The sequence below is a fragment of the Lygodium microphyllum genome, chromosome 3 (genome assembly GCF_053477565.2).
Source record: "Lygodium microphyllum isolate KBCC chromosome 3, Lygodium_microphyllum_v1.1.10, whole genome shotgun sequence".
In the NCBI taxonomy this organism is placed as follows: Eukaryota; Viridiplantae; Streptophyta; class Polypodiopsida; order Schizaeales; family Lygodiaceae; genus Lygodium; species Lygodium microphyllum.
Genome location: NC_141137.1, coordinates 182,067,160 through 182,086,841, shown reverse-complemented (window position 1 = coordinate 182,086,841; position 19,682 = coordinate 182,067,160). Strand labels below are relative to the sequence as shown.

The 19,682-nt window shown below is 46.5% G+C and overlaps 1 protein-coding gene and 1 pseudogene across 2 annotated transcripts in view; one reads left to right on the top strand and one right to left on the bottom strand.

The window, feature by feature from the left end:
• Positions 1-19,682, top strand: part of GRV2 (DNAJ heat shock N-terminal domain-containing protein) — a 110,266-nt gene that overhangs the window by 39,666 nt on the left and 50,918 nt on the right. Inside the window, exons 2-9 of one of the 2 annotated variants that reach the window (XM_087675158.1) lie at positions 2,960-3,095; positions 3,286-3,519; positions 3,609-3,696; positions 3,958-4,166; positions 6,850-6,951; positions 7,078-7,140; positions 7,225-7,792; positions 7,943-9,450. In XM_087675158.1, the coding sequence (XP_087531284.1) occupies positions 2,960-3,095; positions 3,286-3,519; positions 3,609-3,696; positions 3,958-4,166; positions 6,850-6,951; positions 7,078-7,140; positions 7,225-7,792; positions 7,943-9,450 (2,908 nt within the window). Of the gene's footprint in view, positions 1-2,959; positions 3,096-3,285; positions 3,520-3,608; positions 3,697-3,957; positions 4,167-6,849; positions 6,952-7,077; positions 7,141-7,224; positions 9,451-19,682 lie in introns of both variants that reach the window. The other variant, XM_087675156.1, reaches the window with a different exon arrangement.
• Positions 17,220-19,429, bottom strand: LOC148039271 (uncharacterized; annotated as a pseudogene).

Below are 19,682 nucleotides of genomic sequence, written 5' to 3'. Positions count from 1 at the left end.
AGAAAGATGACGCTTCAGAATTATGCTCGTGTGTGTGTTCGGACAGGCATACCCCATGTGCCGAGGTTCAGTGGGAACAGGCTTCAGAATGACCCTTGTCCGTATGTTCGGGTTCCGGAGCGGATAGGCATACTCCATGTGCTGAGGTTCAGTGGGAACAGGCTTCAGAATGACCCTCGTCCGTATGTTCGGGTTCGGGAGCGGATAGGCATACTCCATGTGCCGATGTTCAGTGGGAACGGGTGCATCAAAAGGGAACACCTTGTGAGAAGACATGATATCGGTAAGAAAAAGTAGAGGGAAGAATAGTTATTTCGGGAAAATAGAGGAGAGAGATGGTAGTTTGGAGATTAGAACCACGAGAGAGAAGAGCAAAGGAAGCAGAAATAATATGCATTTAATGCAGAATTGGATCTTTTTTTTTTGGTGGAAAAGTTTGATAAGCAGGGGGTAAGCTTTATTCAGTTGGGCAGATCTGATTATAAAGGCCTTTCAAAATGAAAATGAGATTTAAATGTCAATGGATAGCTATTCTTAAATTTGTCTTGCTAAACTGAATATCTTCTGTGATACTCATGATTACAGCAGACATACGGTTAAAACATTTGCCAAAGCACCCATTGCATTTGCTTGTAATGGTTGAGCTAGGTTTCCTTGCAAGGTGCTACTATGGGCTCTTACCAAACAAGGTATTGTACCAACATCATACAAAAACCACCTTACTATGTGTGAAGTCAATGAGAGTGCTCTCAATGCACTAGCTGCCTCAACTCTAACAGATATATCATTTTCAAGGCATATGAGTTTGAGTAGTTATGAATCAATCGCCCAATCCCAAAAATTAGTGTAATATGTTTCCACATTTGCTTGTGAGGCCTTCCGTGAATTAACCTCTTCATATGTCTCTAGCACATGATAAGGAGCAAAACCATGTGAGTAATGCTCTTGCTGAGGCATCTGCTGTTTCAGATCTGAGGCCTCAAAACAGAGATGTGAAACTCATGTATACAACCCTCAAGTATGGAAATATGTTTGCACGCTTAGAGTAAGCTGGAAGTACTGGAGACAAAGAAATCACAACTAGAAGGTATGGATATTGATATGTCAACTATAACCAATGGTCACTCCACACTATCCCAGCCATCATAGTAATCTCTTCTCTGCTCTGTTTTGATCCGTAAGTGGACTCAGGTGCTTGCGATACAAATTGCATACCTCTGCTCCATATAGTAGCGTAGGTGTGACAAGGGTGTGAAACCACCATAGTTTAGAGTGAGGCTCCTGGAATTGTATGTGAGTACATTGACTCTCGAGTGCCCCTAGTGTTGTAAACCCTTGTGCTACATGGGCCTTTGTTGCCACTCTCAACGAAAATCGTGGACTAGAGAATGTGACTCCCAGATAAACATATTCCCTCTCATGCCCAATATGTCTCCTCCATATGTGAATTGTTACATGGATCTAGTCACCCTTGCTACTGAGGTGTTGAAGACCATGGTTTTGGTCTTTGCAAGGTTCACAGTGAGGTCTCAGCTCTACAAAAACCATGTAAAGCATCTAGCTGTAATCCCTTTGTTGAATCCGAAATGAGAACAATATCGTCAGCATACAATAATATCAGTATCATCACCCGTGCTAGGCTGGCTTCAGCTCCTCCTCCTTGATCAATGTAATCAGACACCTTATCTATATATAATCCACGGAGAGAGAGAAGGGACCCGGGGGGGGGGGGGGGGGGGAGATGCAACAAATTGATACCAACAGCCAAGAATGAGAGTGTGGGCTGCCAAGAAGGGAGAAGGGCTGCAAATGGCTACACATGCCTTTCTAATTGCATTAATGCCCTCAACAAATGCCAGAAGCTGTATTAATGACAAGGGGGATGCTTGGCATTCTAAAAGTTGCTCGCTGGGTGAAACTTTTACTATAGTTCATCAATGCTAAGGTGCAAACTTTCAATTTAATGAAAGTTTCACATTCCACCTTGTTTCTTTTGCCTTGACTTAATACCATAGCCTATACACTCGTCCACCGCATGTCAAATGTCAAATCCTTCCCTATTGGTGCAATGGTCACATTGTCAAGAGCTAGGGGTATTAGAATTAGAGTTCATTTTAATTCAAGATCTTAGTAAATTTCGATTAGATCATTAAGTTTGTAGCCTATGCATTTTTCTACTGCATGCTTGGTGTCAAATTCTTCACTACTGGTGCAATGGTCACCATGCCAAGAGCTAGGGGTACTAGAACTATAGTTCATTTTAATTAAAGATCTTGGTGAAGTTTCATTAAATCATAAAGTTCATTTCTCATTTTGGTGACAGAAATTGCCTTCACCTGAAATCCTACTGCTGTGGTCTACTTGATTGTTGCCAACTCATCAACCTTGTGTCTTAAGGCTGGTAGTAAACCCGATCATATCACAACTTAAGAGAAGGTTCATGTGTGTTGGTTGTTGTGCTTAACCAAATCACAAAATGTATATCCTCAACTAAATCATTGGTACCACCTATCCAGCTTTCTGACCTCAGATAGAGCTTTGCACTTAATGCCATTAAGGATCTTTGTGTTAATATCACATATTTGAACAATGACTTGAGGCACTACATAGTGCTATCTTCACTTAGAGCGCATAATCAATATCTCTAATTAGACAGGCCATTGTGATTTTTATCACCTTGTTTGTATTTAGCCCTCTATCGGGATGCAAAGAAAATGGTTCTCATCGCAACTCTTGAGGCTCCACCGAAGTATCCTGGGTCTTTAGGCAGTGCTATGGGCATTTGAATACTGCAATTGATCACCTGGTGTATAAGAGGTGAGATCTGAGCTGTATGAGAAGGGTGTTGACAACTAAGTTATGTTCTCACTTGTCTTCTGATCCTTCTGGTTTTTATGCTTCTGTTTCTAGTGTATGTGTAAAGCAGTTTTCTGTATCTAAGCCAGAGGTTTGTTTCCAGGTATCGTGCTTCAATATTAACAGAGCTTCACAGATTAAAATGGAGCAAAAGTATAGATCAGCTGCCTAGTGTAGCAGTGATTGCAGAGTTTCTTGTTTTACATTTGCGGCGCCGAACTTCTGCTTGGGTTCCATTTGTAAGGTTTCCAATTATTTACTGAGATCACATATCTATATAACAGCAACGTCTTGGACATTAAGCACTCATGAATACTAAACAATAACTGTGGATCTTGTATCTGATCCTTTATTAGTTTTACGAGGTCTGAAGCAGTTTTAAAGAGATCCAGTTGCCTTATTCTCAATGTGGAAATTGGTTTTATGCAGAATTTACAAATCACAGCAGTCGGAGTGGAGGTCAGGCAACCCAAGACAGGCGATTTGCGTTGGTGCCTTGATTTTCGGGACATGGACTCACCTAGCATTATTCTACTTTGTGATGCTTATGGTAGAAAAGGTGTAGAGGGAGGCGGTTTTGTTCTGTGTCCATTATACGGGCGAAAGTGCAAGGCTTTCATTGCTGCTTCTGGTGTGTCAAACTCAGCCATTCTTTCCAAGCTGGTAGGTTCTGGGACACAAGAAAATGCTAAAGCTTTGATCTTACCTATTCAGCAAGTTTAACTTCTGATAAATTTGTTGGGCTTTGACAGACAAATGTTGCCAAGACACAGATGGGTCTGACATTGACCATTGATAATTCACAGACAATTGGAGCTGCAGAATTTCTCAAGCAGAGAGGTCTCATGATTGCTTGACTAAGGATCTAATTCTTTACTCTGATGCACTTACATTTAGCTATGCAAGATTCCTATTTAATTTAAAGACTGGAAGATGATTCAAATATAAGCTTTTCCACATGCACAGTCAGTATGAAAAATCACTACTAACACATAAATGGCAGCATGTGCTTACTGGGGCAGAAATTATTCTGTTTCTAATAGCATTGGATTTCACCACTTCATATCTTGAGCTTACAGGACTGTTGTGTGCCTGAATCAGCTATGATGGCAGTTGGTGCAGAAGAGACACGATATGGAGAGTGGTCTGTTACTAGGTTGCGCTCTGCTGGCCATGGCACTGCAAACAGTTTAGGACTGAGCTTTGGACAGGGAGGAAAAGGTGGTCTTGGTGAGAATGGCGATAGTGTGCCAAGACAACTTGTATTGACAAAGTTGTCATTTGTGGAACGAAGACCTGACAATTATGAGGTAATGGTCAGCTGAATCAGATACTATATCTATACTTTAGGGAGCTGAATCTGTTTAAACTTTACAGGATATATGAAGGCTTTGGTAGGTGTATCCCAGAAAAATCATGAATCTTCAAATCCGGTCTGGGATCATGTGACCATGTTTTTCGTAAACAAAGGATGTATAACTCCTGCTCTCCCCCGAGAAAAACATCACACACACACACCAAAATAAGAATAAAAGTCCTCCGAACATTGTGCCATAAACTATATATTGGTTGTGATCTCAAGCTCTCTGTAAGAGGGTCGTGCAAAAGGTAGGCAAAAGCTTAGAGTTGATCATTCTCCTTAACATGGAAGATATTTCAGGGGGCCTATCTGCTCAAGGTTGAACAACCAACTGGTTAAGATCTAGGTGAACCATTTCTTTCTCCTTATCCTTTCAAAGGAGATGGCTGCTTACTCTCTTATCCGGGTTTTTCAAGTGCTCTCTTGAACCCTTGTGTCTCATGCAGGCAGTGTGGCAGGAACAGGTCTTCAAACAGGGCAGCATGAGAATACCATGCATGAGGTTCATGTGTCAGAGACAATAGCAACTCACGAGCTGACTATCTATGGGTTTGGGCTAAGGCAGGCTATTCCTTTAGAAGGAGGATGCCCATATAGTCTTGGGGTCTTTACCCTTTCAACATTCAGCTTATTCTCTTTGAAGCCTTGTTCTCATGCACATGCTCCCATCTCTTGTAATATCCTCACACACTTTCTCCTGGAGTGCTAAGTCCGTCCTCATTGCTTGCCACATGGCAATTCTGTGCTTAACCACTTTACTTCTTCCCACAGCTACAGCACCAAGTGCAAGCTTCAAGACATGGCACCACTTACTCTTTTATCAATCTTGTTCCCACACACATACTCTCATCTCTTGTAGTATCCTATGACACTTTCTCCTGTAGTGTTAAAGTGAGATTTTGTTTATATTTTCAAGCCCTTCCAGCTCTGTGCTTAGCTACAGTAGCGGCAGGACACAGCCACAGCATGAACTGCAAGCCGTTTGATAATGTGGCTTCAACCTGGTCATCTGGCTCTTTCAAGATTCAACCAACTGTGTTTGTCCAGGGTCTGAAGGTATGGTGGTTCTATATCCAGGGCCTGAGGATTCTTCTCTGCTGTTTGATTTCTGAGTGTGAATAAAAGCTGATAGCAGCAAGTGCATTCTGAATAAGGACTTAATCAGGATACGTTGTTTCCTGCAAATAGGGGATTGCATTTCCAGCTTCACAAGAGCAGAAAAACCCTGGCTCTAGCAAAGTCTGGCCATCTAGGGGGCATTAAAATATCTTGCAGAGAAAGCTTTGAAATTGACATGGTCGAATGTATTGACACCCTGTTTTAAAATTTCTAAAAGGTTTCACATCATCTTTCTTCAGGGATTAGACGCTGCCATAATTTTAAATTCTAGCTAATCTGATCTTGAGACACATGGAAATACAGTATTGTCCAATTGTCCATATTGCCATGATTGAAATCACACCCACATAGCTAGAAAGTGAATCAAGAGAGCTTGCCAAGATCTTAATCAACTTGAAAAACGATCTGAAGGCTACACCAACTGCAAACAAAGAGTTCAAATATGTGAAATGCAGACTATGACCATCAAAATACTTCAGGACAGACCTGTAAAGTGATCAAAATAGTGTTCTCCCATTATAACAACTTAAACGTCAACAGATGCTGCTCTCTATGTGACACAAACATTGAGGGAGGTTTCTCATGCCTAACGTAATGGGCCAGGCATTGTATGCAATGACATTTAGGTTTGCTAGCTCAACTTCATCTTTATTTTGAATCTCTAATATCTGTTTCTTCCATGGTAATATCTGTGTTGATAATGGCTTGCTGCACTCTGTGTGACACAAACATTGAGGGAGGTTTCTCATGCCTAACGTAATGGGCCAGGCATTGTATGCAATGACATTTAGGTTTGCTAGCTCAAAATCATCTTTATTTTGAATCTCCAATATCTGTTTCTTCCATGGTAATATCTGTGTTGATAATGGCTGAACCTAAAAGAGCCAATATTTATGTCTCACCTGAAGTTATATTTTTAGTAACTTTGCTGTATTTATCTGCAGTCTTATTTTCTGGATGAGCTTCATCTTGATTCTTGCGTGGTGTTGCAAGAAATTTTGCCATGGCATTATGTTTTCCAATGCCAGCCCCTTATCCCCCTTTTGCTTCCCTGAACAATCCCCCAAATGCCTGGCCACCTGAAAAAATGTGCTACTCTGTGCTTTATTCATCCAATGGAAACTGCTTTGTTAGACTGGTGGAACAAAATACTAGAATTTGATTTCTCTTCACTATTAACAACTTCCCTTGGTTCAAAATTGAGATGAACTTTCAGGTCTTCAACTCCATATAACCAAATATAACCATCTTGAGCTTAGTTTGGAGTGAATATTCAACCCCAAACTAAAACCCAGAAAGCCACTGAAGGGAAAATATATGCTAAGGATCATGGTGTCCCAAGTTCATGAGCATAATCATGAGCTGAATTAATGGTTGAATAGTATATTCACCTGGAACACAACATGCAAATAGTGTATATGGGATGAAAAGTTGAAGTGGAAAAGAAATAGCTTGTGTGTGTGTGTGTGTGTTATTGCCCAAATTTTGAAAGTGAACTATTGTAACGAGTGCAGGCAGTTATTGTTCGACCTTTATCTTCAGTTGCTGCTCTAGTTCGTTTTGTGGAGGAGCCACAAATGTTTGCAGTAGAATTCAATGATGGCTGCCCCATCCATGTAAGTGATTTGTACACACCTTATCATGCACACGTTAGAGGTTGAATTCTTGGTTCAGAATTGAGTGCAAGGAGTGTCTTAGCAATTCTCTTGTCTAAAATTCTGAACGTTACACTACTTTTGCAGGTGTACTCAAGCACATCGCGTGACAGCTTATTGGCTGCAGTTTTGGATGTTGTGCAGACAGAGGTAAATTGGACTGTGCTAATTAGGGCGACTTAATGTTGACTTTTTATCGTACACTTCATCTATAACAGGCTAGGCTTCTTGCAGGGACAGCGTCCTGTACCTGTTCTGCCGAGACTGACCCTCCCTGGACATCGCCTGGATCCACCATCTGGCAAAGTGCCATTGTTACCTCAGCCTTCAAGCTCTTCACACCACAGAATCTTTGCAGACATCGAGGGTGAGGCCTTACACCTGAAACATCTTGCTGCAGCTGCCAAAGATACAATAGCAGAAGGTGGCTCTTTTCCTGGATCAAAAGCAAGATTTTGGCGCAGAGTAAGGGAATTCAATGCTTGTGTTCCATACAGTGGCCTTCAACCTAACACTGAGGTAACGGATGCTACACTAATGGCATTGTTGGCTATGCTTCCTGCTCCACCTAATCTTCCTCCAGAAGCCCCTCCCCCGCCCTCTCCTTCACCTAAAGCATCAGCAACATTGATGGGGCTTATTGCATGTCTGAGGCGCTTACTCGGCTCAACAACTGCAGCTTCAGTGGTCGTTTCAATGCCGATTGCTGTTCAAAGAATCATGGGCCTTCTTCGAAATGGTTCAGAGGGTGTAGCGGCAGAGGCAACTAGTCTTATTGCTGTGCTTATTGGCGGGGGTCCAGGTGAAAACAGCTTTGTTCTCAACTCAAAGGGGGAAAGACATGCGGCATTGATGCATGCAAAGTCTGCTCTTTTGGGGCACCAGCCTTACATAACTGTTTTGATCAATAGACTGAAGTCAATGTCTGTTTCACCTTTGTTGTCCATGGCAGTTGTGGAAGTTCTTGAGGCAATGCTCTGTGAACCTCAAAGTGAGACCACAGACCATGGTACTTTTGTGGAAATGTTGCGCCAGGTGGCTGGTTTACGGAGACGTCTGTTTGCTTTGTTTGGGCATCCTGCAGAGAGCATAAGAGAAACTGTTGCAGTAATCATGCGGACTATTGCAGAAGAGGATGCAATCGCAGCTGAATCAATGAGAGATGCAGCCCTGCGTGATGGTGCCCTATTGAGACATCTTGAACATGCCTTCTTTCTTCAGCCTGGCGAGCGACGTGAAGTTAGTAGGCAACTTGTAGCCTTGTGGGCAGATTCATATCAACCTGCATTGGATCTCCTTTCTCGAATACTTCCTCCTGGACTAGTGGCTTATCTGCGTACTCTCCCTTGTGACGATGAAGAAGATACTCCAGATCCTGCAACTGAAGTCAGCTTCTCTGCAAAGCGCAAACAAAAGCGCATACTCCAGCGAAGAAGGGGTCGAGTTTTTCGCGCAAAAAATGGAGAACTAATGAACAAAAAGGATGGAACTGCTCTCTCAGATTCTACTAACCCAACTTATGGAAATGGGCTAACAAATACACAGGTGCAAGTGAATAGTGCTACTGTCACGAGCATGCCTGCATCAACCCCAAATATTTCAACGCCAAAGATGGAAAATCGTATTACAGCTGAGGGACCCAGTGTCCCCTTGTTTGCAGATCCTCATTTGTCTGCTTCAGTGGCTGGTTCTATTTCTAGTCCAAGCACCATAGATGTGTTAACAACAGAAGCAGGTACTGTCTATGCAAACAGCCCAGCTCCTGCTCAAGTAGTTGTAGAAAACACCCCGGTTGGATCAGGTCGCCTTTTATGCAACTGGCCTGAATTTTGGCGGTACTTTGGGCTTGATCATAGTCGGGCAGATTTAATTTGGAATGAGAGAACTCGCCAGGAGCTAAAGGAAGCACTGAAAGCTGAAATTCATCATTTAAATGTAGAGAAGGAAAGGACTGAGGATGTAAGCCTATTAGTTTATAACAATGGTGGTGATAAAGGAGAGCATGTATCTAATCAACTATCATGGAATTATTTGGAATTTGGAGTCAGGTACCCTAGCCTTTCAAAGGAGGTCTGTGTTGGTCAGTATTATCTGAGGCTTCTGCTCGATGGTGGAGGCATGGGAGGCCGGGCTCAAGACTTTCCTCTCAGGGACCCAGCAGCTTTCTTTCGGGCTCTTTATCATCGTTTTCTATGCGATGCTGACACGGGCCTAATGGTTGAGGGAGCAAATTGGGATGAGATGGGTACTTTAGAAGACTGGTGTGACATGGGAAGACTTGATGGTTTTGGAGGAGGAGGTGGATCCTCTGTTAGAGAACTATGTGCTAGGGCTATGACAATCGTATATGAGCAGCATTATTCTGTAATAGGTGCTTTTGATGGTACTGCTCATATAACTGTTCTTCTGGATAGAACAAATGATAGGGCACTGCGGCATCGATTACTGCTGCTTTTGAAGGTAAAATGTTGTAGCTCAACTGTTGGTTTTGGGAAAGTTAGCTTGTCTATGGGATGGCGGTTCATGTGTTTATTGCTCATAAAGGTTTCTGCTTTGGTTTTTGTGTGAAAAGGACACTTGTTTTAGCATTCACACCTTAAAAAGCTGTAAGCATACAATATTTCTATTTGAGAGAGAGAGAGAGAGAGAGAGAGAGTATTAACGTCTCTAAAAGGCCAATGTGGCCTATGAGACCAAAGCAATACATACAATGATGGTGTGTTTCTCATCTGGAACGAGAAAAGATGAAAAACATGCCTATAAGACTGAAAAAATGAAATAGTGTCCTATAAAAGGGAAACATGTCAATGATCTAAAAGTGAAAGTAGAAAAAGGAAGACTCTCCATCAATGAGATGTTTGTCCTCTAAGGAGGTGTATCTCTGCATGGCTGAGGCGTCTTGGCATCTATCTCCTGTGGCGCTCAATGATGGCTTTAATTTGTTTGTGGTGTGGATGTCTAGGCCTTCATCCGGGTGGACGTGGGCGCCTAGACCAGCTAAGTGCCACTGCTCTATCCAAAGGGACACCTATAGAAGATGAGGTCCAATGATGATGTACTCCTGTAGGCTGTGTGGCAGTAGTAGTGGTATCCGCCATACTCTGTCGTGTATCAGTGAAAAAGTCAGTGACTGCTCTCTGTCTATGTGAACCGAGCTGTGGGGGCCTCCTACTCCGTAGAATTGTTGCTCTACGCCTCTGGAGCTCCAAGAGGAAGAATCCCAAGCATCTCTGATCCTCAAACTGCATGATCCGTCTCAGGGGTCCAAAACCCTCTCGAAACAGACAGTGGTATCTACCTCGTATATCATAATATACAGTGCATCGGCAGATGTAGTGTTCCTCTGTCTCTGGCTCTCTGTCGCATAGTGGGCATATGCGTTCCTCTGTCTGTATACCCTCCCATCTGCCTGTCTCAATCCTCAGGTGGTGGGATGAGGTGCGGATCTGGCCAATAACTGTGCGTAGTCCATGAGGCAGCTGTGTGTCCGCGAGCGCGCGCGAGAGAGAGAGAGAGAGAGAGAGAGAGAGAGAGAGAGAGAGAGAAGAAGAAGAAGAAGAAGAAGAAGAAGAAGAAGAAGAAGAAGAAGAAGGAGGAGGAGGAGGAGGAGGTTATATTAAGGTCAACAAAGGGTCAAATTGGCCTATGAGACCAAAATGTTACATCTGAAAATTCGGGGAATTTACCATGCCCCAAAATAGCTGACATCTAATGCTATAATTGTCTAAATGGAAAATAAATAGTGAACAATACATAGCTGATGAGTAGAAAATGATGGCTAAGCTTGATACAATGTGGAATTTTTCAAGAAGCACTCTCATCTTAGGATATCTCTCATTGGTTTGTCTAGCATAGAGGCTGAAGCAGCAAGGTAGGGTCTCCCTAGAGAGAGAGAGAGAGAGAGAGAGAGAGAGAGAGAGAGAGAGAGATATTAACGTCTACATAAGGCCAATGTGGCCTATAAGACAAAATCCAAAGTACATCCATGTCTAATGTCATCTCATTAGTAAGGTAAAGATAACATTACAAGTAAGTGGGTGGCCTATGAAACAATACTGAAAATAACTATACAATGGGGCTATACTAGGGTTGAACCATGTGTAGTGTTGCTCCATTGATAGAAAAGAAAAGGAAAGGAAAGGAGAACCAGATCTGATTTAGCCATGTACAAAAGTGTGGTGGAGACTATGGGCTGTAGCTGGTCTCAAGATCTGCACATGATCTCAGCTATGATGTGGTCCCTAGCTGCTTCATTGACATGCCTGGTGGTGAGTCTGTGGTGTCTTGTGATAATGGCTCTAATCCGACTATGGTGTAGCCTCCTCGGATGTGGTCCTGGTAGACGGGGTTGTCATGCTCGACGAAGGGAAATGGCTCTATCCAATTTGACTCCACGGTGTGGCCTGTAAGGTGTCTGGCGGGGTGGCTCTGTTCCTGCTAGGCTGGTAGTGTTAGTAGGGTCGGCTCTGTAGAAGAAGTCTGTCACTGCTCTTTGTGTGTGTCCCTTTTTGGGTGAGCTAGCCTCCTGTTTCGTAGTAGTGCAGTTCGGCGTCTCTCGAGCTCCAGGAGGAAGAGACCTAGGCATCTTTGGTCCTCGTACTCCTTGACGCGACGAAGGGGTCCAAATCCATCCCAGAAGAGGCAGTGGTACCGTCCTCGTATGTCATAGTATACTGTGCATTTGCATATGTAGTGCTCCTCCGTCTTAGGCTCTCGACCACAAAGTTGGCAAGTCCTATCCTCTGCTAGGGTATTTGTCCATCTACCTGTCTCCATCTGGAGCCTATGTGAGGAGGTGCGAATCTGTCCGATAGCAACCCGTACGCTATGGGAGAGATGGGTGTCCATATATGTTGGCCGAATAGTGAAACCATCATCAGAGAGGCACAAGAAATGACTCTTGTAGAACTCCATCCTCAATCCTAGAGGGAGTGGTGGGTGGATCCATGTCCTTGCCGTCTCGGTCAATATCCAAATCATGTAGTCTCATCCAAATAGCCATTTGTGAAAACCAACAGTTCTTCTCGCCTCTTGTTGCTAGTTGTCTAGATGAGGTTAGTGCCAATCTAGAGTATCTATGGTGTGGAAGTTCCCATAGTCTGTGCCAAAAGGTCACTGCCGTGAAGAGTGCCTCCATGACTATGGGTGTTGCCCCTAGCTCTGCTCTGACAATGGGGTGTGGGGTGGAGGGCTTACTCCTAATCATGCATACTATCATCATGATCAATGGCCTTTCCATGCTATCCCAGCCATCATAATAATCCCTCTCTACTCCAATTTGATCAGTGAGTGGGCTAAGGCGCCTATGGTACAAGCTGCAACCCCATACCTCTGCTCCATATAGTAATGTAGGTGTGACTAGGGTGTCAAACAACCAAAGTTTGGTGCGGGGCTCTTGGAACTGTATGTGAGCACATTGACTCTCAAGTGCCCCTAGTGCTGCATATCCACGTGCCAGACGTGCCTGTGATGCCCCTCTCAACGAAAAACGTGGGCCAGAGAAAGTGACTCCCAAATAGACATATTCCCTCACATGCTCCAGTATGTCTCCCCCAAATGTGAATTGGTACATAGATCTAGTCACCCATGCTGTTGAAGTATTGAAAACCATGGTTTTGTTCTTCCCAAGGTTTACTGTGAGGTCTCTCTACAAAAGATGTGCAAAGCATCTAGATGGCACTATAAACCCTCCGGTGAATCTGAAATGAGGCACTCTTATCCCAAGATCTCTCTCATGGGTCTATCTAGCATAGAGAGGCTGAAGTAGTGGGGTATGGTTTCTTGATGATGGTGGAGTATCCTTTGTGTTTGCAGAAAATGATGTCTCCTGTGAGGGCATGGAGCAGCTGGATGTGGGCTATGGGTTTTGCATCTCTCTATGGTTGTGTCTAGGGTGGTCTCTCATCGTGGGGCTATTGATCAGTCCAATGAGGGCTTTGTACTGGGGTAGTTGATGCTTTGTAGAACTTCTTGAGTGTACCCTGGTGTGTGGCTCCGTGTCTTTGCTCTTGGGTCCATAAGAGGTGCTCTCTATGGCGGTGTAGCTCCAGTAATAAGAGCTCGAGACATCTTTGATCGGGGAAATCCATCACCCTGGATAGTTACCCAAATTCCTCTCTAAACAGGCAATGGAAGTGCCCTTAGATCTCATAGTACATTGGGCATGTGCATGAGTAGTGCTTATTTGTCTCTGGCTCGAGTTGACAATGCGGGCAAATCTTGCCGTGTGGGGGAGGGAGTTTGTACCGTATCTAATTGTCTCGATCTGTTATTGGTGTGAGGATGTACGAAGCTGTCCAATGGTGCATCGTACACCATGAGATAGGTGTGTATCCATATATCTTGGGTGAACAACGTCCAGCTCCTCTCGAGTGAGCTTCAAGTGATGGCAATCCAAGTTGTACTGTTGCAGTGGGAGGCGATCCATGTGTAATCCATGTAGCCGTAACCATGCCTTTGTCCAAGTAGACCAGCACTCAATATCCCTATGTAATGATACTTGCCTAGACAACTCTAGTGTGAGTCGGCTGTCTCGACAAGGTCTAGCGCCTATATAGGAAAGTTACTGTTTGGAAGAGGGCCTCTACCACTATGGGTGGTGCTCCCATCTTTGCGCTGGTAATCTCATGTGGTACAGAGGGCTGTCAAAAGATGATGTACCAGCGAGACAGTAGGGTTTGTGGGGAGGAACATGGAGTGAACTTGGCAAACATGGAGAAGAGAAGAGAAGAGAGAAGAAACTCTGACGAATGGAATGATGAATTTCTGAATCATGGAGTGAATGTGATACAAGGGAACAAGGGTGTCGTAGCACAAGGAAAATGATGAAGATAGCCACCCATGAACTGCAATGTCCTCCTGAAGGGGGTGTGAGGGCAGTGGAGAGGTTGGAGAGAAGAGGTAACGGATTGAATGAATCAGCCGTGAGGGATGAATGAGAGAGTGGCCTATAAATAGGCATAGTCAGAAAAGGATGGCAACCCTTTTTGGGGCTGCAAACCCTAAATGCAAAATGCAGAAACGCAAAAACGCAAACTGCGGGTGAAGGGTCTCTCAACACCCCCTCTTAGACCCAAAAAGGGGAACAAGAGAAGAGTGAGGTGGAGATGCAATGCTACATGCCGAAGAATGCTCATGGAGCAGGTGCCACTTGGACAGTGTCCCTCGTGGGGAAATTGTTCACTTGCCCAAGCACCCTAGTACAAAGATGATGAAAACATGCAATGCATAGAAAGAATGTCAGATTTTGTGTAGTGCCGAGAAAAATAAGGATATGTCCGTACTCGATCTCGAGAGTTGGATCCATGCTAACCAAGTGACCAAGGCAAGAAGAAAAGAGGAGGAAAAAGATGTAGAGGATCCTTAAGATCCAAGATTTTCACCGGAAAGGGAACCTATAGTAAAGGACAGTAGACAGAGTGAGTTGGAGAACCCGAAACTCAATCTCGGGAGAGAAGCCACTTGCTCCATGCATCCATGTTGAAAGGAATACGAAGGCCTCGTCAACAAGTCGCAATTGAACCTCTGAGGTCCCGAGCTAGGTAGATCCTCGTGATCTTGGGTATGAGTAGAAGAGATGACTGCTCGAAGACAGCCACCCCAAGAAACTAGATGATGGGTGAAGAACTTTATGTGGAGTAGGTGCCCTCTCTAAAGTGGGAGGTAAAGGAGCCCCTTGTGAAGGTGAAGAAAAAGTAGGAGAAGTAGCCCTCTCGGAGAGCGAAAAGAGATCATCCCTTGCTAAATCCCCTCTGAGATAGATAGGGAATCCGAAAACTCATGGATCACGGACTCTGTATCATCTGATGAGGAAGAAAGTGCCGTCTGGCATGCGGAAGAAGGTATCTGGGGTGGTGAAGAACTCCTAGAGGTGGCCTCTCAAACTTGAAGAGGCGAGGGTGAAGGGTGGGGCTCAGACTGAGCAATGAGTGAGCAACAATTGCTGCTTCTCAATGGAGCGGATTGGGAAGCCGAAGAAGAGGAAGGAGTTGAGCAACCACTGACTCTCGAAGGAGCAGACTGATGGGGAGACGGTATCAAACAATCAGTCTCTCGATGGAGCGGATTATAGAACCGTGGGTTGTGGTAGCCACTTTACTCAAAAATAAGTGGGAGAAGACTGTCGCTGGCATTGCGACGATCTCCAGGAGGTCGTAGTGCCAATTCATCCTCCATGTGCTTGAAAGGACTTAGTGCACATCGAATGCGTCTTATTGCCTTGAGCATAGTACTCTAATAGCCGATACAGAACGTTCTCTGTGGCCCAGAAAGGAGAGGTGGCACAAGGAGTGCCTAGTTGAAGACGCATATATTTCGGGGGGGGGGGGGGAGCAAAGGTCGAAGTCGGCAAGCATCGGTGGTGTGTCCGGTGATGCCACAGTAGGAGCACCCAATAGTCTGGTCATCTGTTGGTAAAGAAGCCATGGGTACCAGTGGGCCTTACTGAAGAAAGAAGAGGTGGAAGAGGTCAACCACGAACCCTGGACCGCAATGTCCGCCTCAAGGGGTGTGAGGGCAATGCAAAGCACGAACCGCAATGTCTATCTCAAGGGGTGGGAGGGTAGCGGAAGGGCTGAAAGTGAATTGGCAGTGGGAGGAGGATGCTACCAGCAGCAAGAGGTTGCAATCAGTAGAAAAACGTAGGTGAGGAGAGAGAGAGAGAGAGAGAGAGAGAGAGAGAGAGAGAGAGAGAGAGTTATATTAACGTCTACAACAGGCCAAGTTGGCCTATGAGACCAAAATGTTGCATACAAATGTCTGGGAGATTTCAAAAGTCCTAGTGAAGCTAACATTTATGCTATGTTGAACTAAATTGAGTAGGTACAAAAATGATATCTGGACTAGATACAATCTAGAGGTACTCCCAGTGCGGTGTGGAACTGCTCCTGGGGTGTTCATCCTAAGATGTCCCGCATGGGTCGGTCCAGTATGGAGAGGCTAAAGCGGCGGGGCAGGGCCCTCCGATGGCGGCGTAGTATCCCTTGTATCTTTGACCAGTGTCTTCTGTGGGGGGATGGGGGCCGGCGGGGCGTGGTCGCCGGGCTTTACCTCTCGCTTTGGCTATTTCTAAGGTGGTCCGCGGGGGCTGGGAGGCCGGTTGGGCTGGTGGGGCCTCGGTGGTGGGGAGGGTAGCTGGTATTTGGTAGAAGTCGTTGAGTGTGCGTTGGTTGGTGGCTCCTTGTCTTTGCTCCGTGGTTCGTAGGAGGTGGTCTCTGTGGCGTCGTATTTTTTCCAGTAGAAAGAGCCCCAGGCATCTCTGGTCTTTGAATTCCATCACCTTGGGGAGTGATCCGAATCCTTCGCTGAATAGGCAGTGGAAGCGTCCCCAGATTTCGTAGTACACTGGGCATCTACAGATATAGTGTTCCTTTGTCTCTGGCTCAAGATGGCAGAGTTGATAGATTTGGTCTTCTTGGGGGAGGGGGTTGGCCCTGTATCTGCCCGTTTCGACCTGTAGTTGGTGTGAGGACGTGCGGATCTGTCCGATGGCACTTCTGACCCCGTGAGACAGGTGTGTGTCCATGTAGCTTGGGCGGGTGACGAAGCCGTCCGGGGAGATATGCAGGAAGTGTTCTCGGTAGAAAGCCTTCTTGGTTCCTAGTTCCGATGTGGGGGTCACCCATGTCCTGGCGGTGTCTGTCTGGATGATATCCATTCTGGTGATGCGATTTACCTCCTCTCGGCTGAGCTCAAGGTGTGGGCAGTCTAGGCTGTATTGTAGTGGGGGGAGGTGGTCCATGTGCAGGCCATGGAGCCGTAGCCAGGTCTCTGTTCGGGCATACCAGCACTCAGTGTCCCCTTGTGTTGCTAGCTGTTTGGATGACTTCAGGGCGAGTTTGGGGTCCCGGTGCCAGGGCAGGTCCCATATTCGGCGCAAGAAGGTCACGGTCTGGAAGAGGGCCTCAGCCACGAGGGGCGGTGCCCCCAGCTCTGTGCGGATGATCTCGTGTGGTACGGAGGGCTTGCTTCGGATCATCCGTGAGATCATAAGTATTAGGGGTCTCTCCATCTGGTCCCATCCCTCATAGGTGGCCTCCCCCTTAGGCAGTGGCTGATACTGTGGGGCCCTCCGCGCGTGGTAGAGATTGGACCCCCATATGGGAGCCCCGTACAGGAGGGCTGGTGTGACCAAGGTGTCAAAAAGCCAGAGCTTTGTCCGGGGTTCTTGGAACTGTATGCGGGCACATTGGTTCTCCATTGACCCGAGGGCTGCATAGCCTCGGGTTAGTCTATCTTCCGCGGCTTTTCTCAGGGTAAATCTCGGTCCAGAGAATGTAATCCCCAGATAGATGTATCTTTGGACCACGTCCACGTTTTCTCCACCGTATGTGAAGGGGGGTACCGACCGTCGGAGCCATTGGGTTGACGTGTTGAACACCATGACCTTGGTTTTCCCCAGGTTCACAGTTAGGTCTTTGTCTTGGCAGAAGGCCTGTAGTGCGTCCAGTTGGTGCTGCAGCCCTTCGAGTGTGCTGGAGATGAGGACTATGTCGTCCGCATATAGTAAGATAGGTATCAGTGTCCCTCCCAAGCTCGATCCCTCCTCGCCCAATCTATCTATGTACTCTGAGATCTCATCAATGTAGAGGCCAAATAGGGTGGGCAAGAGTGGGCATCCCTGCTTGACTCCGATGGTGCTGGTGATCTCCTTTGACAGCCCTCTCGGTGCCCGAACTCGGCCCGTTACCGATTCGTATAGTGCCAGTATCCCCCATCGTATTTCTGTTGGTACCTCCAGTTTCTGTAGTCTCTGCGTGAGCCTCGCTCGTGGGACTGTGTCAAAGGCCTTGTGGAAGTCCACAAAGCAGCAGTACACCTGTCTTCCATGTGCTCTGCCCTCCTCTATGATGGCTCTCAGTGTGAGGATATGGTCAAGGGTGCAGAACCCCCTCCTAAACCCTGCTTGTCCTGCTGCTCGGTGTTGGTGTTGCTCTGCCCACTTGCTCAGCTCGTGGTCCAGTATGGATCCATAGAGCTTGGCTAGTACATGGCCAACCATGACTGTTCGGTAGTTCGTGGGAACCATGGGGTCTCCGGCCTTTAGGATAGGTATTATGGTGTTGGCTGACCAACTGGCTGGGAAGCCTTCGCATAGGGCTTTGTTGAACATGTGTGCTAGGAGAGGTGCCAGTTTGTCTCTAGCATGGGTCAAATGCTCTGCTACCAAACCTTCGTGGTCTTGGGCACGACCATTTTGGAGTCTGTCAATGGCATCCCGAACCCGCCCCATGCTGAAGAATGTCGATGATCCGGGTCTGCTCCCTGGGGGCCGGGGTAGCTGGGGCTGCTTGGGTACTTGGTATAGTGAGGTTGCATATGCGTGCCAAGTGTCCGGGGAGGTGATGGGCGTCTGGGCTCGGGGTTCCTGAAACGCCTTCCATGCCTCTTTGCTGTCCTGTCCTAAGAATACTTGGTAGAATTCGTGTTCCACTTTGGAGAGGTAGGCTCGTTTCTTCCGTCGCACTAGGCGACGGAAGATCAAGCGTGCCTGTTTATGCGTGTGTACTCCCCATGCTTCGTCCTGTTGAAGACGGAGCCGGGTTTCCCTGCACTCTGCGTCGTACTAGCTATTCTGTGGGACATTCTTGTTCGGAGGGGTGGGGTGGGGAGAGGGGGCTGTGTGGGGGAAGTATTCGGCAACTGAGGTGTGTAGTGTGCCCGCCAACTGTGCTATGACCTCCTCCAGGGGTGCGTGGGGGTTCATTTCTTGCAAGCTCCAATAGAGATGGTCGGAGTATGCGCTCGCAGTTAGCCTGGTAAAGTGGTACCTGGGGAATCTTGGGGGGTTGCTTGCTGGGGGGGTTAGGTCATACCTGCAGGTTATGTCAAATTGTAGGTATGCATGGTCGGCAGCCACTGCGAGTGGGCGAGGTGATATTTTAAAGGATTGGACGTCGGGGATAAGTGATAGAGGGCCGAGGATATAGTCCACTGTGCTTGCTCCCAGTTTCTGTGTGGGTGCTCTATGTGGCCCCCGTCCGATGCAGTTGGCCGCGTGCTTGTGTGGGAAGCATGTGAGGGCATCCGACCCGGGCCATCTGTCGAGGCCGTTGAGGATGGCCAGTCCGTGTGCCCCCCCTAACGCCAGTAGGTGTTCGCCATATTCGGTGCACTCAGCTGTGTCCTGTGACGCCCGGTTGAGTCCTATCTCCTCCGGTGCAATCTCTTTGTACATGTGGTCTTCGCTCTCGAAGAAGGGGGTCTGCCTTTGTGCTGTGCGTACGTTGAAGTCTCCAGCCAACATGACATCCCCCAAGCTGGAGTAGTGCATGATATCTTCGTATAGTGGTAGGTATGGTGACTCACCCTTCTGTGGTGCGTATGGGGAGTGTGCTGGTGGGAAATAGCACACCGCCATGTATATGTCTCGGGGGCGATCTATGTGTATCCGAATCCACATGAACCGGGCTTCCTCATCTTTCCTCATGACTTGCACCATGGGCTGTAACTCCTTCCTGTACAACACAGCCACCCCTCCGGACCCTCGGGTCCCTCCTTTTGTTCGGGCTCTAGGGCGGCATGCCGTCTCCCATCTATATCCCCTCACTTCTGGTAAGTAGGTGCCTGGGCTTTGGTGGGTTTCTGTGTAGAGGACGATGTCCTTGCCGGTGAAGGTCTCCTAGAATAATCCTGCATCTGTCTTCATAGCTCCGTTGCAGTTCCACACTGCAAAACTCAGGTGGGTCTCATAG